The sequence below is a fragment of the Orycteropus afer genome, unplaced genomic scaffold, assembly GCF_000298275.1.
Source record: "Orycteropus afer afer isolate SDZICR_OR568_19922 unplaced genomic scaffold, OryAfe1.0 scaffold00137, whole genome shotgun sequence".
In the NCBI taxonomy this organism is placed as follows: Eukaryota; Metazoa; Chordata; class Mammalia; order Tubulidentata; family Orycteropodidae; genus Orycteropus; species Orycteropus afer.
In genome coordinates, this window is record NW_006921724.1 from 7,150,304 (window position 1) to 7,174,004 (window position 23,701).

At 40.6% G+C, this 23,701-nt stretch overlaps 1 protein-coding gene across 1 annotated transcript in view; it reads right to left on the bottom strand.

The window, feature by feature from the left end:
- The window catches only part of DSCAM (DS cell adhesion molecule), a 981,394-nt gene that overhangs the window by 192,688 nt on the left and 765,005 nt on the right, over window positions 1–23,701 (bottom strand). The window contains exons 13-16 of the mRNA XM_042781616.1: window positions 15,322–15,518; window positions 13,929–14,025; window positions 12,640–12,768; window positions 4,693–4,860 (exon numbers count right to left, since the gene is read on the bottom strand). Coding sequence (XP_042637550.1) covers window positions 4,693–4,860; window positions 12,640–12,768; window positions 13,929–14,025; window positions 15,322–15,518 — 591 coding nt within the window. The remainder of the gene's footprint in view (window positions 1–4,692; window positions 4,861–12,639; window positions 12,769–13,928; window positions 14,026–15,321; window positions 15,519–23,701) is intronic.

Below are 23,701 nucleotides of genomic sequence, written 5' to 3' on the forward strand. Positions count from 1 at the left end.
GCTTAGGAGAAATATGACCAGAAAGTTCCTTAGAAACTAGGATGGTGTGGTAGTTAAGGTTCTGTGTCAATTTGGCTGGGCCCAGTTTTGAGTGGCTGGGCAGCTGGATGTAGTTATTCCCCATGGTGAGATTGGTAATCAACTCCATGGTGGAATCTGCCATGAGCAGCTGAGTAGCTGCTTTAGGGATGTGGTTACAGTCTTCAGCTTTTGGCATGTTTAAATCCTGCATGTAGCTGAGTCATTATTCAGCAGCCTGCTGTGTTGTCTGCCAGTCTTGGGACTCTTAATGGACTTGTATCAATAGCTGGGCATGTGGTTTGGTAATGTTGGAACTGTGCCTTTTTACTTGTCAACCTTCAGTTTGTCAGCCTCAGCAGCTAGCAGCTAGCAGCTGCCTGAGTGAAGAAAGCCTTCCAGCTTCAGTGGGGTGGGAGCAAGAGGCAGAGCTGAAGTCCAAGGTTGAGGGGCTTTCACCCAGTCTCTAGAACCTGGCACTTTGAACTTGGACTTCTAGCCTCAAAAACTGTAAGAGAATAAACTCTATTTGTTAAAAAGTCATCTCATTTGTGGTATTTTCCGTTACAGTAGTATGAGTTACCAAAACAGAGGGCAAGACTTCAATTCACTTATTTTGGACACGTCATCAGGAAAAAGCAATCACTAGAAAAGGACCTCATGCTTGGTAAAGAATAAAGCCAAGAAAAATGAGAGCTGAACTGATATAAAAATAGCTACAACAATGAACCTAAACATACAAATAATCATGAAGAAGGCACAGGACCATGCAATGTTTTGTTCTCTTATACATAAAGTCAACATTAGTCAGAGCCAACTAAATGGGTAACTAACAACAACAACAACAACAGGTAACCATTACATATTTAGCTCCAGCTTACCACTGCCTGGTGAGAACTCAAAATTTACAATTTGATCTGAAATCTCCAAATAATAAAATTTGACATCTAATTCAAAGAGTATACAAACACAAGACAGATTTAAAGAAAACAAGTCAGGTCTGCTTTGGGCTATAGCTTATGACTTGGGACATGTTCTACCTGGATCAGAACTGGCTTAGAGAATCATAGTCTAAGGGCTCACACTTCCTGGCATTGGTGTTTGGAGCTCTGATGGGTGAGCTTTACTCTTTTTTCTGCCTTCTTCCTCCCTCTGTCTTCTAGCTCTCTCCTTTGCTTTCTCTACTTTTTTTTTTGTTAATGAAGTTGTCCAAAATTTCAATGTAGATTTCATCCACCATATATTTTCTCATTGCACATACACAAACTTTTCATGATCACACACATTCTAAAAACAATCCTCTGAGACATGTTTATGAACATCCAACCCACATATACTGAGCCATCTCCCTGGTGTAAGACACATAGTGTAGAAAAATGAGTAGCACAGAGTTTGTGCTATTGAGCGGTCATGGGGTAATCCAGGACAAGGGGCTCCATGGACAAAGTCTGGTGATCTACTTCCAAAGAATAAATGATAATATATTTCAAAAGCTATTGTCAGAAAGACACTTCTATTCTGGTGGGAGGGGGCACAAACTCCATCCAGGGAGACTAGAGAAGGCATGGGGCAAGGGAGGGGGCACCTCTGACTTGGCTTTGGAAGGTCAGAAGACCTTCCAAAGAGTACAGAAAGAGAAGTGTAGGGGGTTGGAGAGTCTTCTCGAGAGAGGGAGAAGCTCACATGCATAGTAGTAGGGATTAGGTTGTCATGAGAGGTCATCAGTGGGCCGTGGGGGACATTGAATGTGACTGTCACAGTAGTGTAACCTCACAGACTCATTCCCTTGGTCAGGTACGTTGTGAGAGGTATCCTCAGGTTTCTGAGACTTGGGCACTATATTCATAAAAATGAATTTGTCCAGAGCTTCTAGAAGCTTCAGTCTGAGTATTCTCACTGCTTGAGAGATGATCTCTTTTTATTTTGGTAGTGGGCAGCAAGGCTACGAAAAGCCCATCTCAAGATGGTTAAAGTTCCTAAAAGTTATGCCTTTGGGCAGTGGCAATTATTGCAAGCAATTTATGGTGGACTTTTTCAGTGTTGTTGCACTCTGGTCTGTCTACCCGAGTCACAGTGGGAAAATGACTTTTGGATTTCAGTCATGCAGACCCATACATCAAGACAGAGGCGCATTCTGCTTTGCAGCTTTACTTTTCTCAAGCTTGTTCCTTTCCTTGGGCTTTCCCTTGGCTTGTCCAAATGTAAAATGAGAGCAGCTGTAGGGGGTGGCCAGCAGCCAGCATCCACAAATCCAAAATCCAGCCCCAGAGCTAGGAGGTAGGGCCTGTGTCTGTCTGTAGAGATGCTAGGCAGTTGCACTGCAGCCTGGTGCTGGGAGTGGCTGGTCACCTGGCTTCCTGGCTGGGGAGGAAAATGCTGCCATGGCAACTGCCAGCTGCAGTGGAGGTCACAGAGGAAAAGAAATAAAAAGCAGCAATACCAGCATTAAGAATGGCAATCAAGAATGCAGCTGCCAAATGCACCATAAGAAAAACACAGTTACAAAAGGAGGATTGTTAAGATGGGGCAGGGTTAGGCAGGGCGATTAACAAGAAAGGAGATGTGTGTGGAATCAAAGATGACATTGCAAGTAGAATGGAGGGCAGCTTCCTCTTCCAGCATAATGAAACTCCGCAAAGCCAGAGGGTTATTTTGCTACTCCCTGGGTGGTACAAGCATTTATCACACTCTGCAATTAACTAAAAGTTTGGGTGTTTGAGTCTACCCAGGGACACCACAGAAGAAAGTCTGGTGATCTACTTCCAAAGAATAAGTCATCGAAAACCCTATGGACATACATGTTGAAATTGTTGACTTGGTGTCTGTTTTGTTGTCTATATTTTCAATTAAAAACAAAACAAATCTCTGTGGAGCACAGTTCTTCTCTGTCAAGTTGACACCATGAGTCGCAGTCAACTTGACAGCAACTGGTTTCTGAAGAGAGTTTTTTTTTTTTTAATTATTTAAATAAGGGCCTGTTTTCACTAGAGCATATTAATATTAATTTCCCACTTATTTTTGGGGAATGCAAAGAAGTTTTAGAGCTTAGATTTTTTTTTCAATTATCAAATATGTTTATGGTATGCTTTGTTGATTTTATGTATGAGAAGCGATACAAAACCAAGTATAGAAATAGGCTAACCTTCAGACTTTTAAGCATAAAACCATCCTATCACCTACCCTTGAAAATAAATCATTTTCAAGAATTAGTGTGTTCCAGCATTGATAGATAGGTACTCTTTTGCAGTTCAGGGAGAAGTGTAAATTATATTTCCTTGAGGGAAATATTGGCTTTATATATCAAAGACTTATATTTTTTGCATATGCTGTAATCCCACAATTTTACTTCCTGGAGTTTAACATAAAATAATCTTGGAAGTACCACAAGGATGTTCATTATAGTAGTGTTTATAATAATGAAAAATTTTAAATAACTGACATATCAACTAACATGAGATTTGTTAAATAAATGGTAGATGATATCATTACAATTTGTAGAAAAGCATTTAAGAGATATATAAAAGCAATGTCTATTTGGAGCACTATTAATGAAGTAACAGACAAGTAGATGGTAGGGAAAGAAGTCAAGGTCAACCTGGAATCAAAGTTAAAACAAATCATTGCCAGTGGACTCTTAGTTGTCTGGGGATGATAATTGCCTTAATCATGGTGATAGGGAAAGATTAGTCTATAATCTCCCAACACCCTTGCAATAGGTAGTGTCTGGTTAAGCTCTGATTGTGAACAGGCAAAGAGAAAGCAGGTTTGGGGAACAGACTTGCCTTTTCTCCAAGAAATGAGCCATTTTCTGGCTTCTTACTTTTCCTTCCTCAGAGAAGCCCAAGGCTGCTTGCTTCCTCCCCTCCTGCCAGTAGGTAGGCTGACATCCAGCATTCACTGGTCCCTGCCTAATTACTCAGTCCTCCACAAATTGGTTAATTTCATTTCCTTGCAACCCAAGTGGGCCACAGTCTTAAATAATGTGTGTGTGTGTGTGTGTGTGTGTTACACATGTGTGCACATGCATGTGTGGGTATGCTTGATGAAACAGGTTACAATGACAATTTAGTAAGCTACATCAAAATGTTCTTAGCTTAGCTCTTGGTGATAAAATTATGGAAGTTGCTTTGTCTTCTTTAATAAACTTATCTGCAGTTTCAAGAAATTTTAACACTGAATATAAATTACTTTGGTATAGGAAAAATGAACAACAAAGTTTATTAAAATACTGACATTCCTAGTCAATAAAAAAATATCTATATACATATGTACCATCTCCCAGGCGTGTTCAAAATCATGTCCTCCTCCCCACCTTGGTTTCCCCACACACAAGAAATACATTGATGGTTCTCCTGTCAGTATGGACTCATGCATCCAAAAAAGGAATTGCAAAAAGAAGGTGATTCTTTTAATCTCACCAGATTGTTAGTCCCATATGTCTGTCTTTAAGTCTAGGATATGAGAACCTTGAACTAAATCCTATTTGAAGAGCAGTGTCTTCAAAGCAGGAGGCAGAGAACTATCTACGATTTTTACAAGGCATAGAACTATGAAGAACACTCATCAAAGTCTTCACCTGGGGTGGGCAATGTCTGGTTCTACATGTAACCATAGAAGCCCAAACAGGAGCTCCTGGGCTCCTCCTGAGGTAGACGTGCACCCTGCCAGGCGTACCTGCCTCGTCCGCCGTAATGGTGAGCTCGTTGCTGGGTTCACTCTTGCCGATCCGGTTCTTGGCATACATGCGGATGCTGTAGGTGGAGGAAGGGTGGATATCAATGATGGTGGCCGAGTTCAGCTGAGGGGAAACATCTTTGGTTCTCTGAGCAGAATCCCAGGAGTCTTTTGGGTTTTGTTTTTCAAAAAAGAAGAGATAGAGACGTGAGTTTTTTTTTCTGCCTTTGAAAGTTTCCAAGTAGGAATCAAACACAAAAATAGAAAGGAGAGAAAGAAAAGTGACAACTCAAAGTGAATTGTTAATGCAATATTTCCAGTTATCTGGCAAAGCGAGCTATCAGAGGGGACTTGACATCACACAGTCATCATCCACACTGAGGGGACCAAGGCCTGCATTTGAGGGACTCAGCAGAAATACAGGGAAGGTGGACTTGCAGTTCTCAGGTAGGAAACATCCACATGATAGAAGCTCATGCCAGTATAGTAAGCACTTATTGTACAAGATTTTCTAAATTATGGCTTGAATATCCACTCTCCCTTCCCTTCCCCCCCAAAAAATATTTCTAGTTCTAAACAGTATTTGAAAATAAGCAAAACTCTGGCCACAGGCAGGTCCTTTCTTTCCCAAATGCAGAATGGTAAAAATGAAATTTTCACATAGAAACTAATAGCAGTCTCCAGCATAAATACCACTTCCCAAATATATTTCTCAATTTTAATTTTTGAAATCATATAGGTTCCAATCCATTGTTGTAGGAATGATTTTTCAACCACACCTAATTTTAACAATAGCATATGACTAGTTTAAAGAGCTGTTATTAAATCAATGACAATTTCTACCTGGTGATCTCAGAGTTTCATCCAAGGATGAGAATGTCAATAAATGGTTCTTACTTTGGAAAGAGTCCAGGCATTTGCTGACTGGGGGCTGTGAGAATGGGAAAACGCATTGCAGTAAGAAAAATTTGGCTTTTCGTCCTGGTTCCAGACAGCAGGACCAAACCTGAGGCTAATGAGTGGGGACTGACCAAATCAAGAGGGACTACCTGGAGGTCTGATGCTGACCTCAGGATATGATGTCATCTATCATGGCCATAGGAGCTCTGGTAGCATAGTGCCTAAGGCACTTAACTGCTAACCAGAGGGCTGGCGGTTCAAACCCACCAGCCACTGCTTAGAAGGAAGGTTGGACACTCTACTTCCATAGTGATACTGCCTGGGCAACCCAAGGAGGGGTCGCTATGAGTCAGGTCGGATTCAACAGCACATAACAACAACAACATCATGACCATGTGGTGAGGCCAATAAAAGCCTTGGAAGAAGGAGGCTCAGTGAGCTTCCTGGGTGGTAAAGCGAACCTCTGCTCTCAGGAGGGTAAATACATCCCTTCGGGACATGGATGCTATGCACCAAGATCATTCCCAGACCTCGCCCTATGTACTTTTATCCTTTTTTTTTTTTTTTTCTGCTCAATTAAAGATAGCCCTTTCCATGAAGTTTATGAATTGTTCCAAATGATTATCAGAGTAAGAAACAGAAAGGGCTGGTACCCACTGACATAGGCTTGGATGAATGGGAATGAGCGAGAATGGGCTGTGCTGGCAGCTGAGGTCTGGACTGACCAGGAAAGGGAAGTTGAGATTTCTACAGGATACAGTTTACATGTGGAGTGGAAATTGTTATCACATTTGGCAGCAGAGGTGAATGACCTCAGGTTCCCTAGACTAGTATTATCTAGGAGCTATGGTCAGGAGATGATGTTAGTTATGGTAAAACAAAGAGCCACCTGAGATCATGGGCAGAGGCAATGTTCATACACTCCCACACTCCCCAGAGTTCTCTTCCAATATGCTCATCCTACTTGTGTTTCAATGGCATTCTATATTTCTTGTGGATTCAAAGTCCTGTTAGAGCAGGAACCGTGCTCACCATGTTCAATTCTGTACCTTGAGTGCTAGCACGGTGTCTACCACATAGTAGACAAAAAATAATTGCATGCTTAGTACACAGATGAATAAATCAAAGGTATCCAAGCCTCTGAGTCCTTGGAATGATCTTTCCCCTTTCCACCCCCAATAGTAATTATAATAGTTTAGAGGTAAACATAAAGGCAAGAGATTTTCTGTACTTGTAGAAAAAAAAAATATGTGGCTTAACAATTGCATTTGAATGCTCTAGCTTATCATTGGGAATGGAGCAAAATAGAAACCGACAATCTGATATTCTAGTTAAGAGATAAAGTAGCATCTGAGTCAAGAAGATTGAAGATTGAAGCACATGACACAGAGAGGAAAACAAACAAACAAAAATCCAAAGATGAAAGAGGACAAAAACTGAGGCAATACAGAACAGAGGAATGGAGGAGATTTTGTACCAACAGAGCATAGATAACTATGGGCCTTGTCTTACAAAAACAAAACAAGACCTACTGAAGAGGATGTTTAGTACAACATCCTGATGTTGAAAGGTGTAGATAATTTTGCTTAGTAGCCCCAGGAGAAGGAGATCAGTAACTCTTGTGGTGATTGCTAACTCTGCCCAGGGTGTTATGGACATTTCTGGCAGAGCCAATGAAGACACATGGCTGTCTTCACTGTAGGATATGTCTGGGAGTTATTGAGAGCCTGAAGAAGAATACCATTAATGTCCACTGACTTCCTCCACCTCCCTCCAAGTCACATGAGTATGAATGAGTATGAATAGCCCATGTGGAGGAACCAAGGAAGTAAGACTTGGCAGGAAGCCAAAAGTCCTTGGCAAAGGGGCCATGTTTTCATTGTTTCTTCCTTGTAGTCATTACTTTTGACTTTTGAAAGACAAAGATGGTGTCAATGTTCATGGTTTCTAGAGTATGTATGGTTTAAAAGACCATAGGGTGGACTTTTAGCTATGGCTCAATAGGATGAGAAAGAATGTACTATGCTGATGGATTTTAAAGTAACTATAAATGGAGAAGGAATAAAAAGTATAGTTAAATCCACTGTGGCAGATGACATGACACGGAAGGAGGAATGAAAGTGAGGAAGTGACTACTCAGGAGAATAGAGTTGGGAAAGGGACTCAAAGTGACTTTTGATCTCTGATCCTGATGAGCAAACAGGCAAATAATGGGTTATAAACACAAGGTGCTTGAGAATATAACACCAGGCTTGCACACAATCACACAGAGGTTCTGAAACTTGGTAGGATGGAATTGAAATCTGAAATAGAAATACAACTGGGAAGAACATGCCATATATAGAATAATAATAATAAAAAAATACTGCTTAGAGGAAATCACAAAGAAAAAATGTGTGATAGAAATTCCAGGATCCTGAAGGTCAAAACATAAATAGAGAGTGTTTGGGTAAGGATCCAAACAGGAGGATGAGGAATGAAATTGTTGAGGAATTTATTAAAGGTCTCCTCGACTAATGGAGGAGACAGATGATGGTTTCACATGTAGAGAGCAATTGTAGCCTCAAGGAAGTTTTACAGCTACAATTGAAGAGGTTTTAGCAAGAGGACTATTTACCTAGGTGGACTGGGTGAAAGGAGCCAATAGGATTGGCAAGGCTCCCAAAGACTAGCAAGAGTGGGAAGCTGTTCCTACTGGGACAGCAGGGGGAAAGGGAGGGAAAAGTACTGCTGGAGTTCAGGCAGGGCTGGAACCTGATCAACCTAGCTTAGTAGACAAGGAGCTTTCCTACTTTGGTTATATAGGGCCTGATCAATTTCTGGTTTTGAGCATGGTGTTGAAAATAAAGGTCCTTCTGAGATTTCAGTTTCTTGTAAATCCAAAGCAACAAACATGTACTGAGCACTCTCTAAATGTCAGAACACTGTGTTACATGCTGAGGATTCAGAAGCACACAAAATCAGACAGTCTCTGCCATTTGGGAGCTAATGGAAGAGTTATTAAGGAGCTCTAGTGGCACAATGCCTAAGGCAACTGACCACTAACCAGAAGCCTGGCAGTTCAAACCCACCAGCTACTCCATGGAAGGAAGATGAGGCAATCTACTTCCATAAAGTTTTATGGCCTTGGAAACCCAATGAGGACATTGCTATGAGTTGGAATTGACTTGATGGCAGTGGGTTTGTTTTTTTGCCCTCCATAAGGTTCTCAATGGCTGATTTTTCAGAAATACACCACCAAATCTTTCTTCTGAGGTGCCTCTGGGTGAATTGGAAAGGCTCACGTTTCTGTTAGCAGCCGAGCATGTTAACCATTTGTACGGCAGTAATATCCATTTACTGAGTTCTATGCAGGCATTTGGGAGCTCTGGTAGCGTAGTGCCTAAGGCACTTGACTGCTAACCAGAAGGCTGGCGGTTCATACCCACCAGCCACTCCTTGGAAGGAAGGTTGGGCAATCTACTTCCGTAGTGATACCGCCTGGGAAACCCAAGGAGGGGTCGCTATGAGTCAGGTCTGACTCGACGGCACATAACAACAACAACAACATGCAGGCATTATGCTAGGTTCTTTATCACTTTCAGTATTTATATTAACCCTGCTAGATGGGATGTTTATGGCTGGAGATGAATGCATATTGCTGGGGGAGGGGTGCAGTTTACATGGAAGTGCTGGTGAGATTTATTTAAGGGTAACCTAAGAACCACCACATCTTAATCCCCAAAGGTGGAATTACCAAAGGGGTATTTAGAACTAATAAAAAAACAGAGGGGAGAAGTCTGGTTTAGCTGGGGTAGGGCTTCTCTAACTCAGGCGAGTGCTTCCAGAAGACCATGGACATGGCAGGACACAATCACGCCTCCTCTACTCCCTCTTATTGCAAGTACAACCATGCTGGGCTTCATCAGGCCAGAGTGAACCAAGGCCACCCAACATATCCAGGGCCTGAGGCCCTGAGAAGTCCTGCTTAGAGCATCCAGAATATTCAAACTGTGCCTTTCCCAATGTGTTAGAGTTAATGTATCTGTGAAAATCATTCTAGTCTGCTCTCATGACAAAAACTATGGGCTCACTCAATAATAATATTCTAGTAAGTACTCTCAAGTTCCCTGAGTGGACCAAATGGTTTGTACTCTACCACTAACCAAAAGCATAGTGGGTTGAATCCACTCAGAGGTGCATCAGAAGAAAGGGAAAGTCTTGGCAATCTACTTCGCAAACTCAGTTGTTGAAAACCCACTGGAGCACAATTATATTCTGACATGTATGGGTTCACCATGAGTCAGAATCAATCCATGGCAATTGGTTTTGATTTTTGGAAGTGTTCTGTGTTGCCCTAAAGTCCTTAGGACAGAGATCAGTTTTCATTTGTATTGGATGCCAAAACACTTGTACTTGGCACATGGAAGTCTCTCAACATGTATCCGTTAAGCTGAAAGAAATGTCATAGCCTCTGAGGGCTATGCTAATGCTGTGACCAAATTCCCTCCTGCCAGTGAATGCCCTACTTCTAGCCCATGTATTGGTGTTAGAGTGGATGTTATTTTCTCTCCTTTCACTGCCAAGTCTAAATGAGTAGCAGTCTACTCTCCACGACCCCTGTGCTTCTCTTTCAGGCTGGGTGGTCTTTCAGCAGAGGTAATCTTCATGGTTTCATTGCCTTTTGAAATAATGCCCTCCTTGCAGAGACTTCCTCTGCATGTGGTTGTGGATTGACCCAGCTCAGTGAATAAGACTGATGGGCTGTTGCTACCCTCTGAAGACTCTGCCGGACTTTCTCATGATGCTTTTTGGTGTTTCTCCTGGAATTCTCTTTGCTACCACCAGTTTCTAAGTCACTTTCTACAAAGTTTGAGGTGGTCATTTTCAATGAAAAAAAATGTTGCCATGGAGTTGATTCCAACTCTTGGCGACCCCATGTGCATCAGAGTAGCACTGTGCTCATAGGATTTTCAATGGCTGATCTTTCAGGAGTAAATCACCAGATCTTTCTTCTGAGGCACCTCTGGTGGACTTTCAGTTAGCAGCTAGATGTGTTAATTGTTTGTACCACCCAGGGACTCCTCATGTTCAATAGTATATTACAAGTCTTATGATACATCTGTTGGTTAGTATGAAGCTGAAAAGATAAATAGGACTGAAAAGATGAATGTGTCTACCTCCACTAAGAAGTGTTTCTTTTACTTCAACATCTACACCTCAAGGCTTTTAATTCTTTGGCTTCATCCTGACCTCATTAGAACAAAAACAATATTGCCTTTTTTTTTTCTTCCCCCTTTAGCCCTTCAGAAACCTGCTCTTCTCCAAAATATCCCATGTTTCAGTCAGTACTCCCCAGGACACTGTGCCTCACCTGCCTAGGCCCTTCGTACTGGCTCTGGCGAGACCTACATGTCCCAGTGACAAGAGTGACTTGGAACAGCTGCATTCCTCTCAAGGCCTTCCTTGTGACATGCTCACAGAAGGCCTCTATAAGCACCAGTTCACATCTGGTCCTCTAGTGGGGGCAGTGGCGGTTCATTGGTAGAATTCTCGCCTTCTATGTGGGAGGGCCATGTTCGATTCTCAACTAATATACCTCATGCACAGCCACCACCTGTCTGTCAGTGGAGGCTTGAGTGTTGATATCAAGCTGAACAAGTTTTAGTGGAACTTCCAGACTAAGATGCATGAGGAAGAAAGACCAACGAAAACCCTATGAATCACAATTCATTGTGGGGATGGCAGCATTTCATTCTGTTGTGCATAGAGTCCCCATACATAGGGACCGATTACATGGTAGCTATAACAACAACAGAGGAAACTCTGGGGCAAACAAACTGAGCTATTTTACTTTTTCCTGCATCCTTTTCCAATCCAGCAAGTTACGTAAGCCTCAAATACTATGTCTTAAAACACTGTTCTTGATTAACTGTAACTCTTTTGTATCTGAAAAACATCACTTTCTCAAACTCCTTAATAATCATTACTGAGCAGTCCTTTATAATCCCATTTCCTTCATTTTCTGACTGTCCCTTACATTCTCTCACTAAAATATTCCTTCAGTCTTGACCTGTCTTTCAAGCTTTGAGCCTTGAGCTTAATTTTTTACTACAGCTTCAGCTTGAAAGATACTAAATCAGTCATGACAGTGTGATCTGAAATAACGTACTGTGCTCCAGAAAGTGGAAATAAGGCTACTTCGTGGCCTCTAAGAATTTTATTAACCCTTCACATACTGATGATGCTCTAATTCCTCATATCTTTTATGAGACGCAGTAAAAATTCTGACTCTAGGCCATAGCTGTGTTTTTTTTCCCCCTTGGCTCAGTGGATCATAAAGCTTGAAATGACCCTAGTGTTTTCCTGTTAAGATGATGAAAGTACACACCTGTAGACTGGTCCTGACAGATGGGTCATCTTTATTTATGAGCTCTGTTGATTTGGCCAGATGCTGGCCCAGTAGAAATATATGAGTGCTTTCTGGGTGCAGTAATAAGTATCACTGGCCAATCCTTCACAGTATTTTGAGAAGGTGACTGCAGAGCTGGTGCTATTCTCAACCAGGAGCAGCTCTCCTTTCTCTGCAAAAATTGCAATGGATTGGTGATCCCACCAGCCAGGGCCACCATCACAAGCAAAACACACAGGATCACTCTTTGGAGCAGTCACCTTACTGGCATATGGGAAGTGAAGGGAAGCAGGAGGAGGTGGAGAAGGTAATGACAGTGGCCTATATTTGTCAGCTGCTGTCCACATGCCCATCAGTGGCAAAAATGCCAGCATGTACAATAAGAAGCTGGCTAAGGTCTGGGGCAGCTCAGAATGGCCAACACTGAAGGAAAGCTGAGAGTATTAATAAGTGTGCATTGACACCAAGCTCCACACCCCTCATAGGGAACAGAGATGTCCTTCGTGCAAGAAAAGTGGTGGTCTGACAAGAAGGGTATCCTCCGAGCTTCTGTGAATCAAGGTCTATTCTTGCAGGTAAAATGAAAAAAGAAAGGAAAACAAATAAATAAACAGGCTTTTTGAAGTGATTGGTGCTGGAGGAAATAAAGGACTTACCTGATTTATTTTTGCATTCGATATCGTAGCCCGTTATGGGGCTGTTTCCATCAAAGCCCATGGTCCACCTGAGGGTAATTGTGCGCGCTTTCACATCTTTGATCTCAATTTCGGGAGGGTCGGGGGGCTCTGTGCAGCCAACAAAGAGGCTCAGAGTTACTTCAAACATAGTCCAGACATAAGATGAAACTTGAAATGCTGAGTACCAAAACCAAAAACCAAACACACTGCTATCAAGTCAGATCAGACTCACAGCAACCGCTCTTTGGGTTTCCGAGGCAGTATCACTATGGAAGCAGATTGCTCAACCTTCTTTACGAGAAGTGGCTGGTGGATTTGAACCACCAGCTTTCTGCTTAGCAGTCAAATGCCTTAGGCACTATGCCACCAGAGCTCCTGAAATGCTGAATAGGATTCACCAAAACTTTGTAGAATTAGACAAGGACAGATGATTTTATCTGCAAGTGTGTGTGTGTGTGTGTGTTTTCCAATAAATAATCCTATAGTATGATTCTAACAAGTAATCATATTATGTTGTTGTTGTTGTTGTTATTTGCCATCTAGTCGGACCTGACTCATAGCAACCCCTCCTTTGGTTTCCGAGGCAGTATCACAATGCCAAGGAGAGGCTGGTGGGTTTGAACTGCCAGCCTTCTGGTTAGCAGTCAAGTGCCTTAGGCACTATGCTACCAGAGCTTCTAATCATATGTAAATCATAAGTAAAAAAGATTTTACTTTTCCCCCAAATTCCAAATTTCATAACACTTAGAGAATTCTGAAGGAAGGTTAGGCAATCTACTTCCATAGTGATACTGCCTCGGAAACCCAAGGAGGGGTCGCTATGAGTCAGACCGACTCGAGTCAGTGAGTTTTTGAGTTTTGAGTAGAGAATCTTGTTCCAACCTGGAGGATTTAAATATCACTATCCTAGGTTGGAATCTAATATTTTCTGCCAACTGTTAAACTTGCCTTTTTATTCTTACTGTTTTCTGGATTTCTACAATTGACCAAAGAGAGTGCAGCATTCCACTTCTGTTCCTTCAGCATGAAGGCTCTGCCATCTGGCTTAATTCCTTTAAGGGCATGTTTCCTGTGTTTGAGGCTGCACTTTGACCTGTCACTGACATTGTGAAATACTGCATTAGCAGCAAACTTCATATGTATGCAAAATGTTATGAGTGACAGAAAGTGACATACAGCAAGCTGAATCACACAGAGAGGCCTGAGCACAGACACACACTTACTGTCCCAACAGAGCTCTGTTTTTTCCTTATACTGTCCTCTCCTACCTTGCACTGTGAGCTGAATTATTCCACGGTCCTCCCCGTAAGAGTTGATAGCATGGCAGGAAAAGAAGCCAGAATCTTCTCTCACAGTTGGCAAAATCTATGCATAAAACGGAAAGATAGTTCATTGTTCAGTAGCATGGAGTGAGAGAACAAGTGGAATGGCTTTGGGCTATAAAAATTCTTCTCTCCAGTTGTTCATCCTTTCTTCCAACCCAAGCATAGACATACTTACACTCACAAACACAAACATTTACACAAAGACCCACACACATGCATACACATACCTTTGGAGAAAATTATGTCAGTGCAATGATAAATGTGCAGATACACAGGTTCAAAGTACATTATCAATGTCAGCTGTCAGCTCGTTATATTAGAGTATAATTTATGTCTGCAGTATATGATACCACGACTAGGTTGATATATGCCCTATATAATTTTTTTTCCCCTAGTGTACCTTTAAAGCATCAAAAGCTACCCACCTAAGGAAACAGATTTATAAATACTACAAAGAGAGGTCAGTCCCATAGGAACCTGATTGGAGTTCTGTTCTAGAAAGACCCTAGATTGAATGCTTGCTAGAGAATTAATAAAAGTATTTCAAACACAAGGTCTTTTTTTCTTTTTCTTTTTGTTATGTGTGTGTGCTCTAGCATCATTTCCCCTCCACAATAAAAACTTCACTCAGTGACTACCAGTGCTTAAAAAAAAAAAAAATTTCCCCTAGTTTTTGTGATCCTCTATTGACAACAGGATTTTTCTTTTTACATTGAAATCTTTCCAAAGAAGCAAGATATTTTTCATTATAATATTGTTTTGTTCCAAAGCCCTTTGATTTTTATTTTCATAGGAAGTTAAAACATGCACACAGCACCAGTCATCATTCTTTCAGAATTAAATGTCATTAAAAGACTGTTTCTCACATTTTTTTTTAATTACAGCTATATTCCCTGCCGTGTTCTTAATAATTTTACTCTTAACACTTACGATAAAGCACTATTTTTGAAGGCTACTCAGTGATCTATTGGTATGAAGGGGGTGAGAAACGGTGATGCATATATACGTTTCAGAAGATTATTTGCTATTTATCACCCAGTTATATGAAAGAAAGGAGTCCTGATTGCACAGTGGTTAAGAGCTTGACTGCTAACCGAAAGTTCAGCAGTTCAAGCCTATTACATACTCTGTGGGAGAAAAATGTGGCAGTCAGCTTCCATAAAGATGTACAGCCCTGAAAACCCTATGGGGCAATTCTATTCTGTCTGTAGGGTCTCTATGAGTCAGAATTGATTCCATGGCAATGGGTTTGGTTTGGTTTTGTATGAAAGAACAGATTTATTTCTATTAATAAACAAATTTAGAGTCTATTCTGTCGTATTGCTCATGTTTTTACCTGCAGAGTGGAAATTACTTCCTCTCCCACCTCCTTGGTGGACACTAGATAACGGGCCATTTCGGGATTAATGATCCGGTCCTCTTTCTCCCAGCGGACTATGATGGGCTTCTCTCCATGAGCTGTGCAACTCATTTCCTTCTTTTGACCCTGAGTGGCCAGGGTTGTATTGGGATAGGATGTTATCATCGCAGGAACTGAAAAGTCAAAACAGACACAACTTTGTCAGCTAAAGCCAGGTTCTTGATTTTCCTCAGCAAAGCACTCAGCTAAATCATGCTTAAAGAGATGCTTCTTTGAAATATAATTTCAAGAAACTGCTGAGCAGGAATCATAAGGAAGTTAGCATAAATAAATAAATAGAATTTGACCAACTGAGCCCTCAACAGATATTGCCATGTGGTTTCACATCCAAGTGGGTAAGTGGCTCTCTCCCTTTGATCCACTTGAGGACAGACTTGTGTCATAAGGTAATTCTGGTGGTGTAGTGCCTAAGGCACTTGACTGCTAACCTGAAGGCTGGCAGTTCAAAGTCACCAGCCACTCGTTGGAAGGAAGGTTGGGTAATCTACTGCCGTGTGAAACAGCCTCAGAAACCCAAGGAGGGGTTGCTATGAGTCGGATCCGACTCCATGGCAGTGGGTTTCTTTTTTTTTTTTTTGTCTAGCACACAGAAAAATTACTTTACTTGCTGATTAGTCAGAAAAGAGGGCTTAGCATTAAGAATCATGCTCCTTCTTAGTAATTATCAAAGCTTCTAAAAATAATTTTCAACTATGTACATGAAACGTTTACTCTTAGCCAGATTTAGGAGCTCTAGTAGTATAGTGCTTAAGGCATTTGACTGCTAACCAGAAGGCTGGTGATTCAAACCCACCAGCCACTCCCTGGAAGGAAGGTTGGGCAATCTACTTCCACAGAGATACTGCCTCAGAAACCCAAGGAGGGGTGGCTATGAGTTGGATCCGACTCAATGGCAGTCAGTTTTTTTTTTTTTTTTTTTTCTTGGAGGCAGGGTCTTTAAAGCTGCTACCCAATCCTTGTAGTTACCTCTAGCTATTCCCACCCCTCACATGTTATTGTTGTTGTTAGGCGCCATTGAGTCTATTTTGACTCATAGTGACTCCATGTGACAGACCTGAACTGCCCCATAAAACTCTCTAGACTGTCATCTTTACAGGAACAGATTGTCAGGTTTTTCTCTCATGGAATGGCTGGGTTCAAATGGCCAACTTTTTGGTTAGCAGCCAGGACCTTAAATGTTACATCACCATATGTTACAAATCTTGAAAATATTTACCTGTCACTTAGAGATCTCAAACCTAACCTTCTCCCCTAACTTATAGCAGGGAATCTCATCTCTAATTCACCAAGAAAACAGCATCTTTTATTTGTGAAACTTCTAACCTTCTTTCTCCTCTATCTTGACATTAATTTATAGACTTCCATTCTATTCTTGGAAATATGGTGAATTACATAAGATTCTCCCTCTACTCTTCAAGCCACCTACAAATGCTGGGCAACATATAAGAAACCATTTTTTAAAAAATTAAAACCTAGCTTAAAAGAAAGTGAAAGAACACCTCAGGGGCCGGAACAATAGGGGATATTGAAAACACAGAGAGAATGTGGTACTTTAACTAACCGAGAGGTAGGGAGTTAACAGTGAGATTTTCAAAGCTAGGACCCCCGCAAAGGGCTCAAACTTCAGAATAAGTAAGAAACCAGGGTGTGGATGTGTGTGTGTGTGTGTGTGTGTGTTGGGGGCAGGGATCCACAAATGGGTATAAAAAATGGGTACATTAAAAAAAAATCCCCATTTAGAATTTATAAATGGCCTAATTCTTCACAGGTTTGGAGCTAAATTTATGCTAAGGAATATAAGGGGATCCTATTTTAGTAACATGTCTGAAGAACCTAGCAGAAGCAAACACATTCCATAAAGGATGGGCCCTCCACCCAGGGCTACTGTAATTCTCCCAGAAAAAGCTCTGCTCTACATGAGCTCACAAACCAAAACTATAAAACATACGACGAAACAACCAACTGTGATTGAGAATTAGCTCCCAAGAAATTTAGATGATAGAGTTATTAGATGGCCAGCTTCCATTGAGTCAGTTCATTATTACTCATGGTGACTCCCCGTGTATCAGAGTGGAACAATACTCCATAGGTTTTTTTTGTTTTTGTTTTCCTTTTTTATTGTGGTGAAAACATATACAGCAGGACATTTGCCAACATAAAAAAACCTTCCCCTTTCTCCTCTCTCTAACCCCTAGTAACCACTAATAATCTTTTGTATATGTACACACACACACAAAAAAAAAAACCTCACTGCTGCCGAGTTGGATCCAACTCATAGAGACCACTCCTTGGGTTTCCGAGGCAGTACCACTATGGAAGTAGATTGCACAACGTTCCTTCTGAGGAGTGGCTGGTAGATTTGAACCTCCAGCCTTCTGGTTAGCAGTCAAATGCTTAGCCACTACATACACCACCAGGGAAACTTTCTTTGTTGGCTACCAGGGATGGGAAAAGAGGCGAGGGAAAATTCCTAGATAGGTTGAAAAAAGACTATATATGTATGTGTGTGTAAATATATACATACACATACATATACACACACATATTAGTACATGTGCGCACACACACACACATATATATTGGTGTATGTGTGGGTGTATACACACACATATATGTAATCTTTTTTCAATCTATCTAGGAATTTTCCCTCCCCTCCTCTGCCATCGCTGGTAACCAACATAGAAAGTTTTCCTTTCATGTGTAAACCTTTCCTTGACTTTTTACTATAGTGAGTCAATACAATATTTCTCCTTTTGTGATTGACTTATTTCACTCAGCATAATGTCCTCCAAGTTCATCCACATTATGCAGTGTTTTGCAGATTCTACATTATTCTTTAGGGTTGCATATTATGACATTGTGTTATCCACAGTGTATTTATCCATACCTTGGTTGATGGATACTTAGATTGTTTCCATCTCTTTGCTATTATTAATAGTGCTGTGATGAACATGGGTGTGCATATATCTTTTCATGTCCTGCCTCTCACTTCTATAGGATATATAATTAGTAATGGGATTGCTGGATCAAATGGCATTTCCATTTCCAAATTTTTAAGCAATCACCATATTGATTTACATAGTGGCCGTATCATTTTACAGTCCAACCAGCAGTATATGAGAGTCTCAATCCCTCCACATTCTAATCAGCATTTGTTATTTTCTGTCTTGTTGAACTTTGCTAGTAATCCTGTGGTGAGATGATATCTCATCATTGTTTTGATTTGCATCTCTCTAATGGCTAATAATTGTGAACATTTCTTCATGTGTTTGTTGGCTGCCTGAATATCATCTTTGCTGAAGTGGCTGTACATGGCTTCTGCCCATTTTTGAACTAGATTGTTTCTTTTTTTGATTCTGAAGTGTTGGAGTTTTCTATACATTTTAGAGATAAGTCCTTTGTCTGATATATCATTACTGAATATTTTTTCCTATTCTGTAGGTTCTCTATTTACTCTTTTGAAGAAGTCTTTTGATGAACACAAGATTTTAATTTTTAGAAGGTCTCTAGAGCCAGGAAAGGGAGGGAACAGGAGCAGCCTTAGGAACCTCAGGAGTGGCAGGACATCAGGTTAACACAGGTGGGAGGCAAGGCTAGGCACCAAGCCCCCTAGAGCCAGGAAAATGGGGGAACAGGAGTGAACAGGGACAATCGAGTAGCAGGTTTCAGGTAGCAATTACGTAAGAGGAGGGTGCAGAGGTTTCCAACAGCTAAGGGAGACAAACTGGTCTGTCAGTTTGTTATCCTATGAGGCTTATATGTTGCTGTGAGGCTTGAGGCTGTGTCACTGGTGTTTCAGATGCCAGCAGAGTTGCACATGGTGCATAGGTTTCAATGCTGCTTACAGACTAAGACAGACTAGGAAGAAGGAGGAGCCATCCACTTCTCAAAAATTGGCCAAGGAAAACCTTATGAATAGCAGAGAAACAGTGTCTGATACATTAGTAGGCAACTTTATAATAGCTTGGAAACATTGTCCAACACAGTGCAGGAAGACTAGAGCCTTGGGTTGGAAGGTATTCAAAATAGGACTGGAAAAGAGCTGCCTCATTAGAGTAGAACCAACCTTAATGATAAGGATAAAGTAAGTCTTTCAGGACCTCCATGCACTGATGTGGCACGACTCAAATTGAGGAGAAACAGCTAAAAACATCCATTAATAATCAGAACATGGAATGTACAAAGTATGAATCTAGGAAAATTGGAAGTTGTCAAAAATGAAATGGAATACATAAAGATTGATATCCTAGGCATTAGTGAGCTGAAATGGACTGGTTTGGGCCATTTTGAATCAGACAACCATATGATCTACTATGCTGGGAATGACAGATTGAAGAGGAATGATGTGGCATTCATCATCACAAAAGATGTTTCAAGATCTGTCCTGAAGTACAATGCTGTTGGTGATAGGATAATATCCATATGCCTACAAGGAAGACAAGTTAATACTACTATTATTCAAATTTATACACCAACCACCAAAGTCAAAGATGAGGACATTGAAGATTTTTATCAACTTCTGCAGTCTGAAATTGACTGAACATGCAATCAAGATGTGTTGCTTATCACTGGTGATTGGAATGCAAAAATTGGAAACAAAGAAGACTCGCTGGTAGTTGGAAAATTTGGCCTTGGTGACAGAAGTAACGCTAGAGATTGCATGATAGAATTTTGCAAGACCAATCACTTATTCATTGCAAATACCTTTTTTTCAACAACACAAATGGCAGCTATACATGTGGACTTCAGCAGACAGAGTACACAGGAATCAGACTGACTACATCTTTGGCAAGAGGAGATGGAAAAGCTCAATATCTTCAGCCAAAATCAGACAAGGAACTGATTGTGGAACTGATCATCAACTGCTCATATGCAAGTTCAACTTGAAGACAATTAAAACAAGTGCATGAGAGTCAAAATATGATCTTGAATATATCCGTCCTGAATTTAGAGAGCATCAAAAATGATTTGACTCATTGAACATCAATGACTGAAAACCAGAAGAATTGTGGGATGACATCAAGAGCATCATCCATGAAGAAAGCAAGATGTCATTAAAAATATAAGAAAGAAAGAAAAGACCAAAATGGATGTCAGAAGAGAAGCTGAAACTTGGTCTTGAGCAAAGAGTAGCTAAAACAAATGGAAGAAATGACAAGATAAAAGAGCTGAACAAAAGATAGCAAAGAGCAGCTCGAGCAGACAAAGCCAATTACTATAATGAAATGTGCAAAGACATGGAGGTAGAAAACCAAAAGGGAAGAACATGCTCAGCATTTCTCAAGCTGAAAGAAATGAGGAAAAAATTCAAGCTTTGACTTGCAATATTGAAATATTCTATGGGAAAAATATTAAACAATGCAGGAAGCTTCAAAAAAAGGTGGATGGAATACACAGTCACTGTACCAAAAAGAACTGTTCAATCTGCATCCATTTCAGGAGGTGGCATATGTTCAAGAATGAATGGTATTGGGAAGAGGTTGAAGATGCACTGAGGGAGTTGGCAAGGAACAAGCCTCTAGGAATTGAAGGAATACCCATTGAGATACTTCAACAAGCGGATACCCTGCTGGAGGCAATCACTCGGTTATGCCAAGAGATTTGGAAGACAGCTACCTGGCCAACTGACTGGAAGAGATCCATATTTGTATCCATTCAAAAGAAAGGTGATCCCAAAGAATGTGGAAATTATAAAACAATATCATTAATACCACATGCAAGTAAAATCTTTCTGAAGATAATTAAAAAAATGGTTGTAGAAGTATATTGACAGAGAACTTCCAGAGGTGCAGGTTGGATTCAGGAGACATAGAATGATGGATATCATTGCTGATATCAGATGGATCTCGGCTCAAAGTAAAGAATACCAGAGAGATGTTTACTTGTGTTTTATTGACTATGCAAACTAATTTGATTGTGTGGAGCATAACAAATTGTGGATAACGTTGAGAAGAATGGGAATTCCAGAACACTTAATTGTACTCATGAGGAACCTGTACATAGACCAGGAGGCTGTTGTTCATACAAGAAAAGGGAACACTGCATGGTTTAAAATCAAGAAAGGAGTGTGTCAGGATTGCATCCTTTCACCATATTTATTCAATCTGTATGCTAAGGAAATAATCCGAAAACCTGGACTATATGAAGAAGAATGTGGCATCAGGATTGGAGGAAGAATCATTAACAACTTTTAATACGCTGATGACACAACTTTGCTTGCTGAAAGTGAGGATGACTTGAAGTACTTACTGATGAAGATTGAAGAATATAGTCTGCAGTGTAGATTACATCTCAATATAGAGAAAAAAAATCCCTCACAACTGGACCTATAAGCAGCATTATGATAAATGGAGAAAAGACTGAAACTGTCAAAGACTTAACATTGCTTGGTTCTACAATTGACGCCAGTGGAAGGAGCAGTGAGGACATCAGATGATGTATAGCACTAGGCAAATCAGCTGCAAAGGACATCTTTCAAGTGCTGAAGAGCAAAGATGTCTCCTTGAGGACTAAGGTGCACCTGACATAAGCCATGGTATTTTCAATTGCCTCATATGCATGTGAGAGCTGGACAATGAATAAGGAAGACCAAAGAAGAGTTGATGCTTTTGAGCTGTGGTTTTGGTGAAGAAAGCTGAAAGTACAGTGGACTGCTAAAACAACTAACAGGTCTATCCTGGAGGAAGTGCAGCCAGAATGCTCCTTGGAGGTGAGAAGGGCCAGACTTCATCTCACATACTTTGGTCATATTGTCAGAAGGGACCATTCCCTGCAGAAAGATGTCATGCTTGGTAAGGTGGAGGGTCGACAAAAGAGGGGAAGGCCCTCAACGAGGTGGATTGACACAGTGGCAGTGGTGATGGGCTCAAGGGTAGCAAGAATCATGGAGCTGGCTCAGGACCGGGCAGTGTTTCATTCTGCTGTGCATAGGGCCATTATGAGTTGGAGACAACCTGATGAAACTTAACAACAATGACGACAACCATGTAGTTTAACTTCTGCTGTTTGTGCATCTTGGGTCATGCTTGATAGTCTATTTATGCCATAAATTGGAGCCCCTTAGTTTGCCCCTATTTTTCTTTGATAAAATTTGTAGTTATATGTTTCACATTTAAGTCTTTGATCCATCTGAAGTTAGTTTTTGTATATGGTGTGAGGTATGGATCTTGTTTCATTTTTCTGCAAATGGATATCCAGTTTTGCTAGCATCTTTTGTGAAAGAGACTATCTGTTCCTATTGAATGGATTTCAGGCCTTTGTCAAAGATCAGTTGACCATAAGTTGATGGATCTATTTCTGGGTTCTCAACTCTGTTCCACTGGTCTATGTGTCTGTCATTGTACAAATACCGAGCTGTTTTGAGAACTGTGGCTATATAGCAGGTTTTGAGATATGGGAGTGTGAGACCTCCTACTTTGTTCTTCTTCAATAGTGCTTTGCTTATCTGAGGTCTCTTTCCTTTGTATATAAAATTAGTGATTGTTTTTTCCATGTCTTTAAAAAAAGTTGATGGAATCTGGATTGGGATTCCACTGAATGTATAGATTGCTTTGGGGAGTATTGAAATTTTCACAATGTTCAGTCTTCCTATCCATGAGCATGGTATGTTCCTCCATTTATGTAGGTCTCATAGGTTCTTGAAGTAGTGTTTTATAGTTTTCTTTGTATAGGATTTTGTGTTCCTGGTAAGATTTATTCCAAAGTGTTTCATCTTTTGGTATCTATTGTAAATGGTATTGATTTCCTTATTTCATTTTCAGAGATCTCTTTGCTGATGTAGAGGAATCCAACTTAATTTTGTATGTTGATCTTGTATCCTGCTACTATGCTAAATCTTTCGATAAGTTCCAGCAGTTTTCTTGCTGTCTCTTGGGTTTTCTATTTATAGGATCATATCATCTGCAAATAAGGATAGTTTTACTTCTTCCTTTCAAATTTGGATGCCTTTTACTTCCCTTTCTTGCCTTATTGCCCTGGCTAGGACTTCCAATACAATGTTGAATAGAAGTAGAGATAGAGGGTATCCTTGTCTTTTTCCTGTTTGCAAGGGGAATGGTTACAGTCTCTCTTCATTGAGAATAATGTCAGCTGTTGGTTTTGCATATAGGCCCTCTATTGTGTTGAGGAATTTCCCTTCTATTCTTATTTTTCTAAGAGTTTTATCAGGAATGGGTGTTTGATTTTATCAAATGCCTTTTCTGCATCTATTGATATGATCACGTGATTCTTTTCATTTAGTTTACTTATGTGATGGATTACATTGATTATTTTTCTAATGTTGAATCATCCTTGCATA